The 16,950-nt window shown below is 44.1% G+C and overlaps 1 protein-coding gene across 4 annotated transcripts in view; it reads right to left on the reverse strand.

Moving 5' to 3' along the window:
* Positions 1-16,950, reverse strand: part of CHD7 (chromodomain helicase DNA binding protein 7) — a 771,490-nt gene that overhangs the window by 90,148 nt on the left and 664,392 nt on the right. For all 4 annotated transcript variants that reach the window (XM_078687262.1, XM_078687261.1, XM_078687264.1 and 1 more), the window contains exons 16-17: positions 9,097-9,307; positions 8,348-8,543 (exon numbers count right to left, since the gene is read on the reverse strand). In XM_078687262.1, coding sequence (XP_078543388.1) covers positions 8,348-8,543; positions 9,097-9,307 — 407 coding nt within the window. The remainder of the gene's footprint in view (positions 1-8,347; positions 8,544-9,096; positions 9,308-16,950) is intronic.

Consider the following 16,950-nt stretch of genomic DNA (forward strand, 5'->3'; position numbering starts at 1 on the left):
TCTTCTCTATGACTTTGGCAGGGAATGGGAGGAGCGAGATGGGGCGGTAGTTCTTAAGTTCGGTGGGGTCTGCTGTAGGTTTCTTCAGGAGGGCGCTGAGTTCGGTATGTTTCCAGCTTTCCGGGAAGGTAGCGGTGTAGAGGTAACAGTTGATGATATCCCGGAGTTGGGGTGCGATGATGGAGTCGGCCTTGTTGAAGATGTGGTGGGGGCATGGATCGGTTGGTGATCCGGAGTGGATGGAGTTCATCAGGCGGATGGTGTCTTCGGTGCTGATCGGGGTCCAGGCACAAAGGGTGGTGGTGGGGGGCTTCCGTTCGGTGGTGAGGGGAGTGAATTGTTCGCCGAAACTGTTATGTATGTCAGCGATCTTGCTGTGGAAGAACGAGGCTAGAGAGTTGCAGAGGTCTTGAGAGGGAGTGATGTCATTGGTGCCGGCGCTGGGATTGGTAAGCTCTTTGACGATGCTGAAGAGTTCCTTGCTGTTGTGGGCGTTGTTGTCGAGTCGATCCTTGAATGTTGATTTCTTGGTGGATCGGATCAGCTGGTGGTGTTTGCGGGTGGCGTCCTTGAGGGCGGTCATGTTGTCTGTGGTTGGGTTTTTTGACCAGGCTTTTTCGAGGGTGCGGCAGTTTTTTGGGGAGTTTTTGAGGTCGTCATTGAACCAGGTGGCTTTTTTGCTTCTTGGGTTGTTGTGGTGGTTTTTCAAGGGTGCTAATTCGTCAGCGCAGCGGGTGATCCATTGTGTGAGATTGATGGCTGCATGGTTTGGGTCCGATGCTCTGGCGGGAGGGTTTTGGTTTAGCGATGTGGTGAGCTGGTCGGTGGTAATTTTGTTCCAGTTTCTGCGGGGGACTTGTGGGTGGTGGTGTGTCGTGGTTTTTCTGAAGTTCAAGTGAACGCAGCTGTGGTCCGTCCAGTGGAGTCCTGTGGCGTGATTGAAGGAGATGTGCTTGCTGGAGGAGAAGATTGCATCGAGCGTGTGTCCGGCGTAGTGGGTGGAGGTGTTTACCAGTTGTTTGAGTCCGAGATTGGCGAGGTTGTCCAGAAGGGTGGTGGTGTTGCTATCGTTGTTCTTTTCTAGGTGGAAGTTGAAGTCTCCTAGGAGAATGTAGTCCTTGGAGGGGAGGGCGTGTGGGCTGATAAAGTCAGTGATGTCTTCGCTGAATTGTGTGCGGGGTCCTGGGGGTCTGTAGACGAGGGTGCCTATAAGTGTGGTCGTGGGGTCGGTGTGAATCTGGAAGTGAAGATGTTTGGCGGCTGTGAGGGTGTTGTCGGCGTTGGACGATGGCGATGCCTCCTCCTGTTTGGTTGATGCGGTCCCTTCGGATGATCTTGTAACCGTCTGGGATGGCAATGGCGATGTCGGGCGCTGATGAGGCGTTCATCCAGGTTTCTGTAAGAAAGGCGACGTCCGGCGATGTGGTGTCGAGTAGGTTCCAAAGTTCAATGGCGTGTCTGTGGTTGTTGTTTGGGCTCTGTTTGGTGTTTGTGGTTGCAGTGTGGGTCCTGCTGCAGCAGAATTTGCAGGATTGGCAGGTAAATGGTCCATGGGAGCGACCTGGGGCGGCTTGGTGGCAGTCGGGGAGTCGGCCGGTGTTGAGTGCAGTGAGGGTTGCGGCGTCGTACGTTAGGCGGGTGGAGTGGTTTTTGCGGAGTCCAGGGGGTCTGGCTCTGGGCGCGGTCCAGGCGTAGACGGGCTTGCCTTTGGCGTGCATGGGGCGCGCCCGCTGCGCGTTTGCCACTCTGCCATAGGTGGAGAGTTGAAGGGGCGGAGCGAGGGAGGAGCAGCTGGGAGGTGGGAGCGGGGTGGGTAGGAGGGGTGATGCAGGAGGGGACGGGGGTTGGGCTGAGCAGCGGCCGGGAGCGGGGTGGAGGGGCACAACAAATGGTCTCTGAGAATGAAATCGAAACTAACCAGAGAGTCACAGCGGGCAGCGGTGGCGGCAGCAAACAGGGGGCACGACTAAATTCAAGCAGAGCACACTAACACAGGCACAACAGTTATATATGGCGCAAAAGTGATTATAAATTAAATAGAATATTAGAATAAATTAGTGCACAAGACCGGATCCTTGGCAGGGATTTTCCAGGGCACAGCAGCTCAGGGGCACACGGGAGACACAGCGGCAGGGGTCAGGCACGAGGCGGGTGGAGCGACCGGCTCTGACCAGGTCAGGTCAAGTCAGCGGTAGAGCATGGGATGGCATTTTGCCCCAACAGATAGTGAAGAGGGACAAAGTTAAGCACAATCCAGTGTTCGAGTTTATATGCGGGGTCATCCGCCGAGCCATAAATCCGGTCGTTGATAACCAATAAATGAAAGGCCCTGTCGTACAAACTTATGTCAACCACTACCAGCTCCTCATCATAGATCTATTTATAACTTTTGGCAAGTGCAACCCACTGGGGTCCACCACTCCATATGAATGAAGATATAACAGAGTTAAACTATGCAAGGTTCGCTTTAGATAGATTGTAAGAGCAGTTTTGCAATTAATATAATAGCCATGGAAGACTAATCATTTTCAATATCGCAATGAGCACCAGCAAGACAATGAAGACCAGCGCTACACATCGCTCAGCGTCGTGGCCAGCAAGGAGACAAGGTTTTCAGATCAAGCCACAGCCAACATGGTTCAGATGTTAACTCCTAGGCAGAGGAAACCAGTTTCCTTCACCGTCATTTCTGTCTGGCATGCCCACTCCACCGTGTGGAGTGTCAGCCTGATGGGGAATTATCCAGTCTTGAACCAATAAACCTGCAGTGCCGAATGGAGTCCAAAAGGTGTTAAGGATCTCAGTAACTGGTCCACAGATAGAGAAATTGGAATAGAGGGATACAAAGCCCTCTTATGTATCGGACCACTGAAAACCCCACATACGAGGTTCAATTAGGATAATCTGTGCCAAGGGCACATTTGTAAGTGCAACCAATTGGGGTGACAGGGGGCACTCCTGCCAAATCCTCTTTTCAAATCAGGAATGACGCAAACAGGTTTTCCCCCTAATCTCACGCAAGGTCTGCCATAGAGCAATCATACATATGCAAACATTGAAGGCCAAAGACCGTATGCTCTAACAAGTGGAACATGCAAGTCCACGATACAAAAAGGCCTTCTCGAAGTCCAAGAGCAGAACAGCTAAGGGTCTCCAAAGCTGGGAAGCAAATGCATTGTGAAACCTGCACAGTCTCTCGATCCACAGGGCATGAAGCCACATTGATAGTCGTTGATCAATTCTGTGATGACTGGGAAAAGTCGCAGCATGAGAATTTTCGCTAATATTTGAACTTTACTGTTAATCAACAAGACAGGTCTGTAGGGTGAACAAAGATAAGAGGGACGGTCCCCTTTTGGGATGGTGACTATATGCAACTCCTCTAGGAACTTCGAGAGGGCAGCCAGTATCTCAAGCCTCGTTATAAGGTTCCAAAAGTGGCTGTTTTAATTTACGAGATTGGCAGCTAAAGAACTCCACTGGTAATCTGTTGGGGCTTGGACGTTTCCTGTGGACAGCTGAGATATGGGATCAGCAATCTTATCTACATGGTCATACCCATCAAGAGTATTGCGTTGAGTAGTGGTCAGGTGCAGTAGCCGAATGGATGAAACAGGTGAAGAGCCCTTCAGCCGAACAGGTCTGAGCATTTGAATAGTGAGGCATAATAGGCAGCAAACGCATTTGCTATTCCCTCAGGGGTTGAATGACACCCGATCCATTCCCAATACATGTCATGTGGTAAGGGGAAGCAGTACGTCGGCTAAGTCAAGGAAGCAGCTTTTGCCTGTTTAACTGCCTTGCTCAAAGCTGCCTTTGAGATGCCTGCCAGATCTTCCAAGCTTCACCTATATGTACTTGTTTGAATGTGGAGGCCAGTGTGAACATGTGACACGTCTCCAGATGCCTCTCTCAGATATTCACTTTCTGCAGTCCATACAGCTTGTTTGAGAGTACTGGTCGCTCACAAGCGTTCTCGTTTCTTGTGAACTAGTTTCGAGATCACAGTAAAATGTGTCACTGCTCCAAACGCTTCCCAATGAGAAACCAAGGGGTCTATGCATGCAGATGGACACCGTAAACATGCACTTCCAATGTGGCATGATCTGATAAATCACTGGAGTGGAGGAACACCCCAGAAATTGAAGACATGTAGGCATCTGGGACCAATAATAATCAAGCTGCAAAAGACTGCCATGTACCCACCTAAAAATGAATATAGCAGCCTGCTTCACGGCGACAGTGGGGTCAGACATCCGTAATACCCAATGCCTAAACAAATGTTCCCAAGGGGTAGGCGAAGGGCGATGCCTATAGTGTGGAACAAACCCTGATGAGCTCAGCGGTTATCAATCCATTGAAATGCCCCCTATGATCATATTCCCTAGTGGATCAGAAAGCAAGGCTTCGCTTAGGTGCGAAAAGAATGACTGAGCAGAAAACTATGGGGAGCTCCAGAGATACCCCCCGACTTAGAGACACCTCCCACATGATCCAAAATGACCTGTTCCACCTTAAATGGGAGGCAAGCATGGATCAGACATGCCACTTACCTCAATCCCTGGTGAACACCTGCATGGTAAGCATCATCATAGCCAATACGGCAGCAAGCAGTAACAGTGTTTTGCCAAGAGATGGTTTTCTTGGAATAGGAGCATAACTATGCCTAATTGTTTGGTCTGGTGAAAGATGGCCCCTTGCTTCACCTCATTAAAGATATCTTTGATGTTCCACGCGAGGCAGCGGATTGGGGTGGCATTATACCAAAAAGTCATAACCGGATGTTTAGTAGAAAGGTGTGGTGGCAGACCGCCCTTGGATTAGGACATAGTAAAGCCATGACATAAGCAAGTTACATTATAATATATCAAACATTGCCTCCTGCCCTCCCTATACTTCAAACTGCAAAGTATCTGTTTCATGTAACCGTAGCCAAAGCCCCCATTACAGGAGGAGTAAGAAACTCTCCACATCCCCCAAACGTCTGGAGAAGCTAAACAAAACATTCAGAAAAAAAGAAAAACCCAATAATGCCCCCAAACAAATTAAACCAAACACAAGAAAAAAGAATTGCGAGATCTGCAGGGAGGGCCCACAAGATCATAGGTACAGGGCGATGAGCAGTTGCTAAACATATGGCAGTAACCACAAATGAACCAGTGACTCAAGAAGAAAACCCCTGGTGGATACCTATTCCCACAAAGCATTGATGTAGTGATATAGTGATAAGAAACGAGTCTCAGAGGGCCAAAGCACCAGCGGAGGTGGTCATAAGGCCGCTGCCAGGATCAGACGGGGGAGGTATCCAGTTAAAATCTTGAGTGGGGTGAAAGTGGAACACTCATCAGAGTGAGTGAGAAATCGTTCAGGTGAGAGTTTAATTGCCCTGATTTCCAAGCATCATGGCCATCCGAACCGTGATCGTCAGAGGGTTAGAGCTCTGTCCAGTATGTGTTCCACACCAATGGGATCACCTACGCCATCGAATATCAGTACCAGGCGTGCCATCGAGGAGTTATTGTCTGAAACTGCAGTCTGCCTTACCTGTGCAGGCCTCTCATCTACCCACTGCAAGACAAGCTCCAGGGTGTCAAACCAATAGGATTGAGATTGAAAGATGACTTTCTTTTTCTTGGGAGAGAGTAGCATGTATTGCCGTCCCATGCTCCTCGGTTTTTGTATGACGGATAAAGGTTTTCTGCAGCTTCTGAACATCCTCATATAATCCTGAAATACCATGATGGAATGGGAGTCATATCATTATCATATTGCACCCTTTTTTAGTACTGTGTGAAGGACCAGGTGTCGTCTCTGTAGTTTATAAACCTGGCAATCGAGGGTCCCTTGCTCACTGCTCCATCAGGATTCAAGCAAGCCACAGACATGAGAATCGAGGGTCTGGCGGGAGCCCCGGGGGGCGACCTTGACCATAGGGCTCGATGGAGCTGTTCCAAGAGACATAGCTGGATAGCGCTTGTAAGGGCACAAAGGAGTCTAGTTTAGTTGTGAGTACACATCCTGGATCAGATCCCTTAAATTCATATGGGAACACCAACCACCTAAAGCTGTAGTGCGAGAATTTGTCCCAGCGCTTCCTCACCTCACAGACAGGGGTCTCTGGATTCAGCTGACAACCACGTCAAAGTATTTTCGAGTTCCCAAACAGTCTCATCTAGCGAAGATATCGTACCCTCCAGTTCAGTGACCCTCACAGCAAAGACACATCAGATTGTACCTCACCAAACTTGGTTTCCAGGGAGGTCTTCCGTTTCATTTATGGCTTGTATTATAATTGCAGTAGAGTCATTTAAGGTATTACTGGATGCTACACCATCCACACCAGTGTCTCTCTGTGAGATATCGGTGGTCAGACACATTGTGCATTTGTCCATTTTATGAAGTAGGGAGGGTGCAACAGTCTTATGTGACCACCCTCCACAAGGGTCCAGAGCGCAGATCACAACTACTTGTTCCAAGTGTAAGAAGGGGTTGCCAGCATCCGACCCCAGATCGGATCTGTACCCCCAGTCATTAAGGGCCTTCTTTCGATGTCAGATGGCCATCAATGAGTCCCTCTCATAGCCGGGATGTCAGGACAGCCGCATAGGCCACACCACAGAGACCAGAGGAAGTTGGCTGGGAACCATGCACACTACAGCTTTCGGCAGCCCAAGATAGAAGAGTAGAGAATGTAGGCACGATTGTCAATTCTCCCTAGGAAGGCCTCTAGGACCGTTTGCTTGTTTCCATCGCGTTGCGTCCCACCAAAACACTTGGGTCCCCGGCCCGCTTACCGCAAGGACGATGAGTCCTGTCTCCCCCACATGACCAGGCGAGAAGCATCACAAGGGGGAAAATGCACTGTGCACTCTTCAGCACAGTCCTCTGCACTTCAACCTACCGTGTGGTTCTGCCTTCTTAAACAATACGGCAGTGGGTAGCTTCAAGACCTCCTCAATTACTCGTGCTCTCATTCGCAGAGTCCGGACACTGGGGGCCACCTGTGCTACCAGAGGTGGGTCTAAGCTATGGATCGCGGAGCCGTTGGGTGAATATAGCAGGATATTAGAGGATTATGCGGGCCACTGGTGGTGCAGTCCTAAAAAGGGTCCGCCATGAAGTTTGCTCAGCCACAACCCCTAACAGAGCTAATCTGATTGAACATTCACCCACTTTGGTTATAGTTCATGAAACGAGAAAGCAATGCTGTTGGAAGAAAATTAATTAAGATATTTATTGGTGAGAAAAGTACCTTTCTGAAGAGGCACCTGTTGCTTGTGATGAGGGTACCTATGAGTATGGTATTCTCTCAAACAGTTGTCTCAGAATCTCACAAATGACCATAAAATCTGACCTCAAAGGCCACATCGCATTATCTTCACCTACTCCTATGACCCCCACAGAACCAAAATGCCAACTCTGTATGCAGTTTCTGGTCTGTAATAAAACGGCAAATGTTAAATACAATTCCACTTAGGAGGCCCTAAACATACCACATACCAATAAGGGCTCTATAAAATGAGGAAATCAGCTGTGCTCCTGTTTGATATGTTATGGTACCAAAACGATGACTGACTGACTTCCACCCACCCACTAAACTCACTCCTGCTGCTTTGTGACCGTATCTCCCACCACAGTTTTCTCTTTTTTGGTCCCAGCCCTCCTCTATCCGGTGTCCTCTCATCTGCACACCTGAAAAGTTGGTTGTACTCTTCTCACTGAGTGGCACTGCATGGAGGATATGTTGCATAAGGTATATCTATACCACTTAAGGTACATTTCAGTCAAGATGTTAAGTAACAATTAATATGAAATGTGAGGTACAATCTTTCAGCAGATGCTCAATGTTTGCATCTTAAGTCAAATAAATACATGCTTAGTTCTCAAAACCATAATCTACCTCTTCATTCGCTAAAAGTAGGGGCTGTGGGGTTTTATGATATAAATTGTTACGGTAGTAGGCCGATATTAATATGGAGTAATTACTGTACGGATATTATAGAAAAAAAACAGATGACAACTTTTTGGTAAATACATGGACGCCCTAGAAACAATCCAGTTAATTTAAAAATGTTGTGTATCTGGCAGGCAGTACCATATGCGAACCTTAAGATGTTAGTCTTACCTGTGTTTATACTGTCTGAAATAACCAATCGCCTCCAAACAAAATTTAGTTTATACGGTAACTTACCATTTCCAGTTACTTTATCTTAATGTTTGTTTTTCTGACTCACAAAACTATATCAACTGTTGAGTATTTTCTAAGCACGCACCTAACCTAGAACTCGGAACTTAATCGAAAGGTAAGGACAAGGGAGGCTGGTAAAGGGACTAATTAATTATTTACCTGTAGATCGTTCTGAGGGTTCCAATCTGAATCAAAAATGATGCAGGTATCAGCAGCAGTCAGATTAATGCCCAAGCCTCCTGCTCTTGTACACAGCAGAAAGACAAATCTATCCGAATCTGGCTTTGAAAACCTGTCAATAGCTGCCTGGCGAAGATTACCCCTTACTCTCCCATCAATTCGTTCGTAAGGGTATCTGCAACAAATTAACAAACGCATTAACAATTTTGAACATACGTTTTAATTGGCAAGCACAATGTATGCGGACATACCGGATTTTAATTTGTCAAACATCACAGCCGATTCGGAAATCACATTCGGAATGACCAATCATTGCATCCACAGTTGAAGCAATGCAGCAACAATACATATTCACACTTCTGTTTTTATAGAAAAAGGCTGTATGGAGCATTGTACGCAAACGTTCACAAAATATGTAGAGTGAAAGGCCTGGGCAAGCAAACAGTTAAATAATGGATCACAGCATAAACGCTTTAGTGTTTTACAGGGCATGTACCATAAACCTTATATTTCTCAACGCAATTTATCTCCATTCAAGAACATTTCGGAGTAAGGTTTGCCTAGGATTTAAAATGATTTTGATGTTTAAATATCAATATATGCGCTCGATAAAAGAACACTGATTTTAAAGGCTCTCATCAGTCATCAAAACATACAAAAACATGCGACAGCCAGACCAAAATGAAAAAGCAAAAACGAAGTCTCGGGGTGTGTATTGTTGTGCATACCTTCTTTGAATGAGGTAGTCTTCCAGTATGTCCAGGCAACGCACCATCTGGGAGAAGATAAGCACCCTGTGGCCACCAGCCTTCAGCTTTGGGAGCAGCTTGTCAATCAGTACGAGTTTGCCAGCACCCTGGATCATTGCCTGGAGCGGAAAATCTGGAGTGTCAACGCCATGTGCTTCTCGAAATTCTTCCAAAATTTTCTCTTCGGCACCTGGAAAGATTGGAGCGCTTGGAATGAATACTGAAAGCTTTTTAGTATTTCTTTGGTCAAAAAAACTATGAATGTGCATTATGCTGCAGACATTTTGAATATTCTTTCTATTCCTAAAGGCTTCGTGATAGCACAAAATAACCATACGCCTTATCTGCAAATGGCACCTTCCGATCAAAATATTTAATTACAAATACCTTTATTGCAAGAGCAATTGCCTTTAATTACCGATTACCACAAATTACCCATGCCTAACTATTTTCAAGGCACTGTAGAAGTTGCATGTGGAGCTTTAAAATTAGCAATGACACTCTTGTTCTTGTATCTTGAATCACTGTATTCTCTAAGGCAGCTTTTCTCACAACAGCTAAAATAGTCTGAAGAATTTATCCTCTTGACTTCATTCACGCAGGGTGTGGAGGAGAATGGATATTGGTGATATTGCAATTGAAACCGCTTTTTCCCAAACCTCTTTGGTTTTGTGCTCAGACAATTTCAGAAAAATGCACAGCACTATGTTAAGGGTGACATATACTCTAGTAAACAGTAGTGGCGGAGTTGAGAGGAAATATTTGGAGAAATAATAGCAGAACCTACTAAACAAATATTAAACAAAATTATAAATACGTTTAACGTCCATAAAACGTACATTAACTCAAACTATTTTGAGTAAAGCTTCGGTTTATCCTTACAGCTTCTAATCGGAACAAGTTTTATATTTCTGATTCTGTCTTGTCTGTGCAGAAAGCAAAATACCAGTGTTATTCCTAAGAACAGCAATCCAGTCTTTTTCTATTTTTGTGTTTAACCTTGCCACCTTTTAATTTGTCTTTTCAGTAATGTAAGGAATAGAATGTTGTTACTATGTAGGGAGAGGCGATTAAGGCATGGACCAATGTTCTAACAACAAGACAAACAGAACAGTGTGGTTATTCCTAGAAAGATGGTCCCACATGCTTGGATACTAACAACGTGTAGTTGAGATGGAACAACAGTTTTCCATTCAGTTTACGATATCTAGGAGTGACTTGCATTTCTTTCCACAGTAGGGACAATATGACCATTATTTAGTTTGATTTAGGTCTGCATTGTACTAATAAATATACAACAGCAAAAACATCTCAAGCCCCCATCAAGTCTACAGCCTTTGATTGTATATAAAAAAACCTTGCAACTTAATCTCCAACTTCAGCCCAAATACAACTGGCCTTTCTGTGTCAGGAACCAGGGATCATCACCCAGTGCAATGATCACAGATCCTGAATAACACCAAATGTGATAAGCACTCTTTTTTCTTTTAACCTCATACACTAGCTAAGGTAGCACCTTTCAAATAAGAGGGACAACCTAGAAACGAAAAGGCAAATAACTTGCATTGGGGCATGGTTACATTGGCCTACTTCAAAATCATTTTAGGTCTTGCCTAGGAAGTGCTTGTGCGGTCTCTTCCAGACATTCTGTATTCAAGTATGGACTTGAAGCTTCACCTATTTTCCCTCTATCTTTTCAGTTGGCTCCTGTTCTGGTCTTTTCTAAATGGTGGCTTTTGATTCGCGAACAGGCTTAGTAGTCCCTTCCTTAGTACCACCTTTTCTACATTTGCAACTTCCCAGGAGGACTGGCCCTCTTACGTGTGCGGTTACTCTGCATGTTTTATTTCAGTCTGTGAGCACTATCTTACTAATGATTTTATCCTACCTGCTGTTGCAGGCAGGACAAGCTCACACTTCATCCTGCACACGCCTTTATCTTTAGCAATCCGTAAGTTTCAAAACCAGGAAGTTTAATGCTGGCTGAAAGAGGCAAAATTACCCGAAAACGCTATGATATGAAGGCAGACCCTGGAGACCCCATACGTTGGGAGTACCACGCATGTCAAATATGTAAATCCTTTAGTGCTCCGAATCAATAAGTACAAAAGGGGGTGGTGATGGACGGAGCATCTGAACCAATCAAACACTCACACCCAGTCAACAGATCTGGGTTTAATCCATCACCGTTCTTTAGCCCACTCTGCCACCCCAGTTCAGACATGGCCATATGCAAATCAGTCTGACCCTGTGCCTCATGGGAACAGTCCAGCCCGAACTGCCAAGCCATGCCTTCCCTGGCCGGAAACAAAAGTTACTTACCTGTAACTCTAGTTTTCCAGCATTAGCATCTTTCATAGAGTCGCATGCTTGAATTATTTCCCATTGCTAGACTGGGATCCCTTGATAAATGTTGAACCTTACACTCAATAATAGTGAAATTTCCCATAAACCTATTCACATTACTATAAATGATTCAAACTATAAGCAATCGGAGCCCAGCACCCTCGGATGCTATCCTGCCATGAGCTTCCAATTGTCAGATGTTTCTAGCTCCTTACAAAAATAGAAGATAACCTCATGACATGGAAAGGAGGGAGGGTCGCATGTGCATCTACTAAAGATGCTGATGCTAGAGAACTGGAATCTCAGATTCACATGTTTGAATTAAGATTATCATTACAGTTCGTAATAAAACAGTGGATGGCAGGCATCGAGGCTCAATATATTTGAAAAAGTTCTGGAGCAGAGACCTTCCTACTGCTGCAACCTAGTTGACATCTACCTAAATGCAATAATGCTTGGTGAAAGCATGTGCAGTTCTCCATGAGGCAGTCTTGCAAACGGCGTTTGAAGGATGTCCTGCAAAAAAGGCCATAGTGGCTGCCGTCGCTCTTGTGGAATGAACTCCTACTGATCTTCTTACAGACTTATTCATGAGGACATAATATTTCATAATGCTGGAAACTATCTGTTTTGCTAGGTTCTTTTTCGTAAAAAGACCTCTCCTTTATTTATTGTTCCAAATGCAAGAAACAGTTGCTCTGTTTTATGGAAGGGCTTCGTGGCCTATAAATACAATTTTAGATAGCTTATATCAATGAATGTAAGGCTATTTCCGCTTCAGTCTGTATGTGAAAAGAATGTGGGAAGTGCTATTTTTGTCTTAAATAGAATAACGAAGGGACCTTCGGAATGAGTTTTGGATTGTTCAAAAGCTTATTGCATCTAAGCTATCAATAGTTTATTAAATTGCCATTTAGGAGCCAAATTTGGTGATTGGGGGACAGGAGGAGGAGAACGCCTAAAGAGCACTTTCATAAAATATTTTATTATTTGCTGGAAAAATAATGACAACTTGTTTGGCTTTTTCAAGAATCTAGAAATTGCAGCAAAATATACTTTGAAACAGAAAAACCATATTTAGCCAGATTTAATATGTATGGCAAATATTTGTAAGGCCACATCTGTAATGGTCCAGCTTTTGCCTTCTAGCCCATGTAACAAAACATTTCCACTTTGCATTATAGGTTTAGACTGTCAAATGTGCGCTTGCAGCATTCAGAACTTCTTACAATTTAATGGAAGCTGAAAATAACAGAATTCTATGCCCTGGTGCGTCATGCAGTCAATTTTAGAGATTGAGGGTAGTAGTGTAAGATTGTTCTGTCACCTTGACAGTAGGCGTAGGTCTGGCTTGAACTGAATTCATGTTTGTGCTGACATGCTCCACAGTTCTGCGGACGAGACCCTTGAGTATTTATCAAAATGGTTATGCAGTGTTCCATTTTTAACTTGAAATTGACTCTTGGTATCAGCAGAAGCAAAAGAGACTACGTAATATGCTAGAGTCTAACATACTGCTTTGTGTTTTCAAAATTAAACTAAACTTTAAAAATCACTAATTTTAAGGTTAAAATAAAATTTTCTATTTTTGCTTTTTTATTGTGAACTAGAGAACATATTTGATGCTTTGTGTATTTCTTAACTGTATACTAGTCTCTGTATTTTCCTTTTTGGTTCAAGTCATAAAAATTGCTAGGGGGGTCCCTGGCTACCAATAGTGATTTAGTAGGGGTCCAAAAAAGTCAAAAGGTTAAGAACTGCTTTTCACAATGGTTGCGCTGTTAAATGCAAAATTTAGGTAAGGATATTGGGAAGCATTCATGAGACAGCTGTAAGGTAGACCACGAAATGCTGCGGTGCGGTCACTTGCTGACAAACAAAATAGAAAACCTAAACCAGCATGAAAGCTTCCTGTGCTGTTCTTAGAAAAGGAAGAAAGGTATGCAAGCCAGGGACAATGAGGATCTATTTAGCTTTCAATTTCTTCAATTTCACAGTCTCCTTTAGGAGCGGAATTAGCATAAAGTTGGGACAATTATAAAAACGGCATTCGCCTTAGAAGACAGCTGTGGCAATTCAATATGAAGTCCCGGCTCTGTGCATTTATCCACAGTTACAAAAAGGCTGATGTCCAGTGTACCCATCTGAACATCCTTCTCTGCCCTGGTGCTTTCAAGTCCAGGCAAAAGAATTACACTGATCTGAAAACTGAACAAAGAGCAAGGAACAAATTAACACTTCCTGTGAATGCTCCGTGTTAGACCCTCCCAGTTTACGCGGGTACTATACAACAAAGGTATGGTCGATTTAGAACAAGGGACTGCTTGATATTACCAAGGGCAGGAAGACAGGAAGGAATCGAAAGCCAAATGGAAACTCCATCAGTTCCAGCACATTTATGTGGTGCAATCTGAATTTCAATACTATACAGATACAAGACGCAATGGTGGCCAAGCAAGAAGAAACAACTGCCACTTACAGAATTTCCTGATGTGGATGACATTTGTTGTGTACACTGAAAGGTAGAGGTGTAAAGACCCCCATGCTGGATAACCTACTGATGTTAGTGCCGATTTGTTATAAATGTGGAAGTCCAAAGTCGATAAATTTGAATGATTTCAGACTTGCACAACATTCTAGTGAAAGTTTGACTCAAGCAAAGAATTGTCTAAATATGATTAAAACATTTGAGACTTCACATCGGGTGCTAAAGAGTCCAGACACTTGGAAAAGTGTGAAGGTCAACTTTAGGTCATTAGTCAGGGCTCTGTATTGATAGCATATGTTACTACTTTGATTTCGAGTGAGGGAACTCCATGTGTTTTACCTCAAATTGAAGTTTTGTATTGCAAGTCCAAGGTGAACATCGAGTCAGGTGTTGTACAATGGAGTAAATGTGAGGAGGTGCTGGCATCCTAATTTATATTTTTTGATCTACCACTTTGAGGTATTTAAATCAGAGACCAGATAAATTCTCTGCTTTGCACCTTTCTTTCTGAACAATATCCAGTTCTCTGGTGCTTTCCAACTTTTGCAACCACTCTTTTCTGTAGTACGAACTCGGTCCGACAACTTTCAGTCAAAGAGAAAGGGCCAGTTTGGGTTGTTGAGCAGTGAAATGAAATCATTTTGTACATTAGAGCCATTTTTTTTTAGTTATGATGTGCCTTGCTAAAAATTAGTTAGGCCTTCCTCCCACCAGGCGTAAATAGGGGAAGCAGGGCAATGGGTTGTTGTCTAGTGTTAGCTGGTGCCTTCCAAATTACTGCGGACAGATGCGGTTTTCCTTTGCCACTGGTAAATTGTTTCAGTCTTTGCTAGTAAAATGCGTTCATGAGTGATTGCAGCAGATGCCGTCGCCAGTACGGTCACTGAAGCTGTTGGTAAGAAAAGCCTCTCCCACAAGACTTGGGCTTTTCTACTGGAAACTCTTAAGTGTAGGCAGTTTTAAAGTCTTTGCTTCTGTCTTTTCTTAACCCCTTCCACGCTCATGACGAGCTGGGCTCGTCATGCAGTAGCCTCCTGCTACGCTGATGACGAGCCCAGCTCGTCATGAATAATGGGGTTCATGATTTCCCAGCACAGGGGAAAAATCCCCATAGCATTCAAGGTGTTAATATCATCTGCCTGCCTATTTTCCAGAGAATGGAACAACTTCTATATTTTTCTGTGGTTGAGGTAAGGAGCTACCACATCCAACAGATTTATCAATGTTTTATTTCTCCACTGGTAATGCTTGATGGTGACATCCCTCTGAGGCCGGCCCATCGCAGCCTGTGACTTTCACAAAGTGAGGAGGTGGAGGAATCCTCCCTCGGCCTTTTAGATGGGGTAGGACCAAGAGGTAGGCTATTGTAAGGCACAGCTTACTCGGCACCACCATGGTGTGAGACTCTAGGAAAAACACCATGCAATCTGTGCATCTTTCCTTTCAAAATGTTGGTGTCCTACAGTAGGGGCACTTAAAAGCAGCAGGCACAGCAGCTGAAGGACTACTGAAAACAACCTCTCTCTGGTAAGAGGAAAAATCAGTCTACTTCCTCGAAAGCTAAACTTGAAAAAATAATTCTAAGACATCAAGAGAAGAATTTAAAAAACGGTGACTTCAAAAAGCGTTATTCCGGATAAATAGGTTTAACACTCAGCAGTCATCAGGGATCCTTGCCGCAGAGTTAACACATTAACTATCTGATGCTACTATGATCTCAGGTACAGTGGACCATTTGAATTCATTGAAGGAGTAGTGTCAAAGAACGTCTATGTTAAGGCTGAAGCCAATGAACACCAATTCCAGTTTTTATTTCCGTTTAAGAGCAACTGCGTTTTCACAGAAATATATTTTATTTTGTCTATTTTAAACTCTAGCTCTATAAAGGAGACAGACATGTTATATCCTTCAGCATGTGTTCCTTAGGAAATACATTCCAGAACTGTTATGTGCGGAAACGTATTACAGGAGCCTGCACAGAGGAAGACATTTGAACGTTTATGTATATCAAAGACGATCCCATAACAGATGACTGCAAATTCTAAAATCAGCCAGAGAGCAACAATGCAATAGCAAATGTCAGATGTGGAAAAATTGCCAACAGGGGAAAACGGTGTTCCACAGTCACCAAATAACTGAATGCCCGACTATGAGGAAACCATGATTAAGTATTGTGCTTGACGAGGCAAGACTACACAAACAACTCTGGGACGGGTTTAAAGTTAACAAAACGTTGGGGGGAAAAACAGGACGGCAGCTAAGACTACAGGAGTACTGCAACTGCATCTTCTTTCACAACTACTAGAAAGAGAATGCCAAGCAGGTAATAATTAAGAGCTTGTGGAGGAATAGACTCAAGAAAGATCCTAAGCAAAAACGTGTTTCATTCGCCCCATTTTCTCCTTTATTAGCCAATGGCAACAATTGGATAATTATCCATGGGTATACACAATAATCCATACTGTAGGGCACAGTGTATCCTAGGATATATCACATTAAATAAGTTTATGTAATATTGCCATATGATATGTTTTTTTTAACAGAACAGCTCATAATATTTCTGTATTAACTAGCAACAAGTAAGCTATTCACCGGTGGCTTCCACACTGGGCTCCTGTACAAGCTATCTCTTGCTTACCATCCCACCCTGCTCAACAACGGATTACTAAACTACCAACCCAGAAACAAGTTAATAAGTGCCTTTGTCAGCAAAGGATTATCCAGCACCCTCAGCCAGCAATTGGTTTCCATGCCACTCTCACCTAACAACCACCATATTCAGGCACAACAGGCACTACAAGTATGTCTACGTTAGTGAGAACGAGTAAGAACTTGTTAAACACTTGGGACATATACTCAGGTTTGCTCTCTTGGAAAAAGGGGAGGATGGAGAGAGTCGGGAGGAACAACACAACAAAAAAAGGTAGGAAGGATCAAATTATGCACCAGTTCCAGGATTCATCAAGAATGGACGTACATTCCACAACTAGCTAACGGAT

Source organism: Lissotriton helveticus, chromosome 4_1, assembly GCF_964261635.1.
Source record: "Lissotriton helveticus chromosome 4_1, aLisHel1.1, whole genome shotgun sequence".
In the NCBI taxonomy this organism is placed as follows: Eukaryota; Metazoa; Chordata; class Amphibia; order Caudata; family Salamandridae; genus Lissotriton; species Lissotriton helveticus.